At 36.9% G+C, this 6,450-nt stretch overlaps 1 protein-coding gene across 2 annotated transcripts in view; it reads right to left on the bottom strand.

The window, feature by feature from the left end:
* Window positions 1-6,450, bottom strand: part of LOC106875930 (uncharacterized) — a 39,688-nt gene that overhangs the window by 28,053 nt on the left and 5,185 nt on the right. For both annotated transcript variants that reach the window (XR_008263432.1, XM_014924249.2), the window contains exons 2-3: window positions 2,461-2,619; window positions 1,211-1,336 (exon numbers count right to left, since the gene is read on the bottom strand). Coding sequence is in view for 1 of the 2 variants with exons in the window: in XM_014924249.2 (XP_014779735.2) it covers window positions 1,211-1,336; window positions 2,461-2,619 (285 nt within the window). In the remaining variant the exon portion in view is untranslated. The remainder of the gene's footprint in view (window positions 1-1,210; window positions 1,337-2,460; window positions 2,620-6,450) is intronic.

The following is a 6,450-nucleotide window of genomic DNA, read 5'->3' as shown; positions in this document are numbered from 1 at the left end:
GAATCTGTGCCCATTAAACCTTTTGTTTAATTGTTCCGTTGTACAACCAACATAAATCAAGTTATGTTTCGTGCATTCTGCACCGTACACTAAATGGGAATCTTTGCAGGTTCCCCCTTCTGTATAAATCATAACATTTCTATTATGATTTTTGATGGTATTCACTTCACTCATGTTGTTGCACAATGAACAGGGCTTACCTCTCTTGCAGCTGTTCAAGGTACAGCGTGTAGATACTCCAATGTTCGTTTTCTTGGAGTCAGATATAGAGGTCAATATCCCAGTTTCAAACAAACATTTCCTCAGCCGCCCATTGTAGCCTTTCGACGGAATAAGAACATAAAAGAATTTTCCTGGATCCGGAAGGTAAGTCGATGATCCTGGATGTGATAGACAGCGAAGGACATACTTTCAGGTTAATTGCTGTCTATGCCCCGACAGGGGCAGGACGACTAGATTTCTGCAGACATCTGGAAACTTTCCTGGGAACTTCCCGCTCTTTAGTGTTAGTGGGGAATTGGAATGGAGTTTTAAATGTAAGGTGGGACTGTGTAGGTTTAGCAGATAGGAGAGGAGGGTGCAAAATCCTCGCAAACCTGCTCAGACGATTCCAACTGTCTGATAGGTATCGACTGGACTTCCCGGATTTGCCAGTGTGGACCTGGTCAAACCGCATCGGGTCATCCAGATCATATCTAGATAGGTTATTCTGTAGAGTAATAGATAAAGATAGCATAGGATGTCCACAGTTTAAAGTAGTCGACTACACAGACCACAAATTCGTGATCTGTACAGTCGACTTAGACTTCATAGACAGAGATCCGGTTACTGAAAGCTGAACACGTCGTTGCCGGCGCGCAAAGATTTCAGAAACCGGATTAGTGAACTAGTTAAGTGAACTCATTTACTTTCGATGGGGAACACAAACACTTGTTCTTAGAATTTTAACTGAAGTAAGTTTTACAACATTGCATTTTTCCCTCAATATTTTCCATAGTTTGTATCTTGTATAGTGATGTGTTCATTTTGTGTTGTGAATGTTAGTAAATACATTGTTTTAATGTTGTCTGGATTGATCTTAAATTCTGAAATTATACTTCGTATATAACAACTGCCAATGACTATCAGAATTACTAAAGTTTTCTCATTAATAGTATGCGTTTATTCGAAGAGCAAAATAAAATTTTAAATATGTAACTCACTTACTTACCAATCGGTGCGCCATTACAGTTATCCTTGTTACAAAAGCAATATACATCATCACCGTAAGAATAACAACCTGAGTCTGGGAGATCTTTTGGTAGACTATGAATCTTTGAGCAGGAGCGAAAGTAAACTAGAAGAAAAATAATTGAAATATCAAATTTCTAAAATGTCTTCGATAGAAAAGCAGTACAAAAACGACTTTTCAACAGCAGATCTACATAGTATAAAACTAGCTAAACTTTATACGAATTACCTCCTCGTGTATGAAAGTTTTATCTCACTGTGATTCATTCATAAATTCATTGCGAACAAATATTTTCATAACAAATCTTTTTTTTTTTTAATTTACTTAAATATTCTTTATGAGATGTCATTGTAGTTTATTTGAATAAGATGTGACCAGTTGCTTCATCAGATGTGTATGTCAAAATGAGTAATTCACGAAGCCAGTGTATTATTGACTGCAGCTCAGAGCTATTTAAAGGTACCTATAACACCTTATAAAACACAGGTGAAGAATACAAGTTGAAGAATGTGTGAAATCTTGCAAGATCTGAACAATTCATAAACTCATAAGACAGATTCATGACAACCTGTGTTATTTCTTTACTACCCACAAGGGGCTACACACAGAGGGGACAAACAAGGACAGACAAACGGATTAAGTCGATTATATCGACCCCAGTTCGTAACTGGTACTTATTTAATCGACCCCGAAAGGATGAAAGGCAAAGTCGACCTCGGCGGAATTTGAATTCAGAACGTACCGGCAGACGAAATACCGCTAAGCATTTCCCCCGGCGTGCTAACGTTTCTGCCAGCTCGCCGCCTATGACAACCTGTGTTCAATGAAGTACCACTCAATCAATGGCATAATCATCTTTATTATAAAATACTAGTTTTACCTTAAGAAGAGGAATAGTGGTATACTCAGTGGCACTGAACTTTCTCTACTCTTTAGTGTTCAACTTTTATAAAGCGTCATGAAATAAATTTAAAGTAAATTTAACAATTTGTGTGTGTGTTACAAAATAGCTACGATGGCTCTTCCGCGATTTAATTACTTCAGTTTGAACACACGGCCTCTGATCAACTCACTTGCTACACAAGTACAGCTCTGAAATTTCGAAGCAATAATTTCAAGAGGATGGCTGCATTGTACTGCTTTAAAACGAATGATGACAACTTCACAACAATTTCATCTTCAGAAACATTGAATCTCGCATAAAATAATCAAAGTTGTTTTTAACTTACTTCCGGGATATTGCGCATTTGTTCTATAAATGCATTTTCCGTCGCAGTTGTTGACAGCAATATTCCTTACATAACCATTAATGGGACAGTTTTTATTGGCTTTTCTATTGCTCTCCAGAAAGTTCGTTGAACATTCGTAACACGTAACGGCTCCCATTTCTAAAATATCAGAAGGTTTAAAACTAATAGTGACGGCAACGTTTATGAAGAAATACGATAGGCATTAAGGGGGAATAAGTATAATGCTTCAGATGGTTTTGTCATGTTCTTTTACAGATCAGTGACGTTCACGTAAGCAATACTCCGGATTCTGAGTGAGTGAGTGAGTGAGTGAGTGAATAAGATGTGACCAGTTGCTTCATCAGATGTTTATGTCAACGTCTATTGTTTTCACCTCAATAGACGTCATTGATTGGTTGAAATTACCGAAATACGACAACTTTAACACGAAATAACTTCGAAAATAAAGACTTTTCTTAAAAACGTCAAGAGTAAATGATGTTTTAAATGACACATTCTGCCAGTATACGAAATTTGAAAGTGTTTAGTTACAAAAAATTATTTTTTCTATGTGCCGGCCAAAAGGAAAAGATCCCGAAATTTTTCTTTTTCCAAAACTTCATGTTCTTTTTACATTCTTGTCCCCTATTTCCACACCCTTCTCGCTTCCCATACGATAAGGTACTTTGAGGGATAGCCATTTCATTACTCCGCCTTCATTCCTAGTAAAGATATGCACACAAGACCGCAAATTCAGAGAGAGTTGAGTACTGCAGCTATATTGATCCAATTATTTAACAGGTAAATTATTTTTGCAGTCACGGAAGGATGAAAAAAACAATGCTGATCTCAGCGATATTTCAGCTCACAGCATAAAGGCTGCATCCAAATACTGCGAGGCATTTTTGTCCGGCGCTCTACCGATTCTATCAATCTAATTTAAACAATATTTTATCTATGACAATTAATGTATTTTTCTCACCACCTGCACTCACGATCGCCAGATCATGGCTTAGATTCCGGAACGAGCGGATCGTTGTGTTCTTGAGCAAAACACTTCATTTTACGTTGCTCGGCGATTATTTCGACATCTGACGAGCGGCACACTTGTTCAGACAACGTCAACTTGATGGGGTGCGTCACATACATTTGATCACTATAAACAAGTCATTTGTACAGGTCGTTGAGCAAAACACTGGACACTCATACGTCGTCTTCGACGAGAGGGTCCATTATCATCATCATCATCATCATCATTATTATTATTCAAGGCAGCAAGCTGGCTGAATCGTAAGCACGCTGGGCATAACGTTTAGCGGCATTTCGTCCACCTTTGCGTCCTGAGTTCAAATTCCGCCGAGGTCGTCTTTACCTTTCATCTTTTTGGGTCGATGAAATATGTACCTGCTGAGTAATCGACTTACCCCCTACCCCGAATTTTGTGCCAAAATCTGAAATTATTATTATTATTATTATTATTATTATTATTATTGTAACTAAACACTTTCAAACTTCGGACACTGGTAGAATGTGTCATATAAAACATCTTTTACTCTTAGCGTTATTGAGAAAAGTTTCTATTTACGAAGTTATTTCGTGTTAAAGTTGTCGTATTTCGGTAATTTCAACCAATCAATGACGTGTATTCAGCTGAATAAAATTACTGCTGTTTGTCAGCAACAACCATCGGCGGTATATATTTCGTTTGTCACTGTTATTTATGACACCGTTCGTTTGTAATTTAGAGTTTTAGGGTTGGGGTTAGAGTTTTACGGTTAGGGTTAGGGTTTTAGGGCTACGGTTACGGTTTCAGGGTTAGGGTTAGGGTTTTAAGGTTAAGGTTAGGGTTAGGGTTGGGGTTTTAGTGTTAGGGTTACGGAAAAAGTGAAAAATGAAGAAATTGGATGGGGAAGGGGTAAGGGAGCCAAAAAATTTCAAAATTCCGAAAAATTCCGAACGATGTCATAAATAACATTGACAAACCAAATATACACCGCCGATGGTTGTTGTTGACAAACAACAGCAGTAATTTTATTCAGTTGAATACACCTCATTGATTGGTTGAAATTACCAAAATACGACAACACGAAATAACTTCGTAAATAGAAACTTTTCTCAACAACGCTAAGAGTAAAAGATGTTTTATATGACACATTCTACCAGTGTCCGAAGTTTGAAAGTGTTTAGTTACAATAATAATAATAATAATAATAATAATAATAATAATAATAATAATAATAATATCCTACGCAAAACACTTTCAATACAGTAAACATAAGAGCACCACAGCAAACCACAGCACATACCCAAGGCGCACAGAGCTGCGCTCGGTAGTGAAGTGAAAGCACGTTATAAAAATAAAACTACTGAATAATAATAATAATAATAATAATAATAATAATAATAATAATAATAATAATAATAATAATTCCAGGTTTTGGCACAAAATTCGGGGTAGGAGGTAAGTCGATTACTCAGCAGGTACATATTTCATCGACCCAAAAAGATGAAAGGTAAAGACGACTTCGGCGGAATTTGAACTCAGGACGTAAAGATGGACGAAATGCCGCTAAGCTTTATGCCCAGCGTGCTTACGATTCAGCCAAAATTCCGTATCCGAAAAACTGGGTTTTTGGCAAAAAAAAATTTTTTAAAAACAATAATTTGCGAGAAAATGTGGTGGGGTAGAAGGAAGTCTTTCCGAAAATAGTAGCTGAAAAAACAGGAAAAATAATACCTAAAAAGCAGTAGAAATGCACGAACGATTATGGTGGTGTCATGAAGTAAACGTGCTTCAGACACACTCGTTTATTCACACAAGCGTAACTGAGATGAAATATGTCATAAATAACAGTGACAAACGAAATATACACCGCCGGAAGTTACTGTTGACAAACAACAGCAGTAATTTTATTCAGCTGAATACACGTCATTGATTGGTTGAAATTACCGAAAAACGACAACTTTAACACGAAATAACTTCGTAAATAGAAACTTTTGTCAACAACGCTAAGAGTAAAAGATGTTTTATATGACACATTCTACTAGTGTCCGAAGTTTGAAAGTGTTTAGTTACAAAATATTAATTTCTCGGTGTGCCAATGAAAGTGAAAAGATCCCGCAATTCTTAGACCGGGTGGTACGTTGTGTTCTCGATCACTTCGACATCCGTGGTACACTGTGCGTCTTTTCAGCTAACGTTGATTTGACGGAGAGAGTGACCTAATGTATGGCACATACATTTGGTCACTATAAACAAATCATTTGTGCAGGTCTAAACACTCACCCGCTCACTATTTCAGAATCCGGAGATAAGTATCGCTTGAAAAGAATAGATGGGATGACAAAAAACTGAACATTCATACGTCGTCTTCGGCGGACGAGTTCATTAGATTTATTATTATTGTTGTTTTGTTTCTCGCTGTTCTATTTGCGGCTATTCTTTACTTGAAAGCAGGTAATAACAAATCACCAAAGGTTTCAAGTAGTGCCTTCTCTTGTAACTCAAAGAGACAATTCTCTCCTTAGAATGCGAGCTATACCCAACAATGCTGTCTTCTGGATCACTTCGAGCGTGACAGCAGCTCCAATATTCTTAATAAGTTTTTCAAAGCTCTTTATTATTATTATTATTTAGTAGTTTTATTTTTATAACGTGCTTTCACTTCACTACCGAGCGCAGCTCTGTGCACCTTGGGTATGTGCTGTGGTTTGCTGTGATGCTCTTATGGTTACTGTATTGAAAGTGTTTTGCGTAGGATGTGTGCAGTGCCCAGTAGTGCAATTTTCTGTATGTTATATATATTTGTAAGTCCTGGTGTTTTTGTTATGTATTTGTCTGAATATTTTTTTTATTATACCTAAGGCACCTACTATGATAGGAATTGTTTCTGTTATTAGATTCCACATTCGAGTTACCTCTATTTCCAAGTCTTTGTATTTTGAAAGTTTTTCCATTTCTTTTAGGGAAACGTTGTCATCTGCTGGTAT

The sequence above is a fragment of the Octopus bimaculoides genome, chromosome 2 (assembly GCF_001194135.2).
Source record: "Octopus bimaculoides isolate UCB-OBI-ISO-001 chromosome 2, ASM119413v2, whole genome shotgun sequence".
Lineage (NCBI taxonomy): Eukaryota > Metazoa > Mollusca > Cephalopoda > Octopoda > Octopodidae > Octopus > Octopus bimaculoides.
The sequence above is the reverse complement of the archived record's forward strand: the minus strand, read 5'-3'. Positions and strand labels throughout refer to the sequence as shown.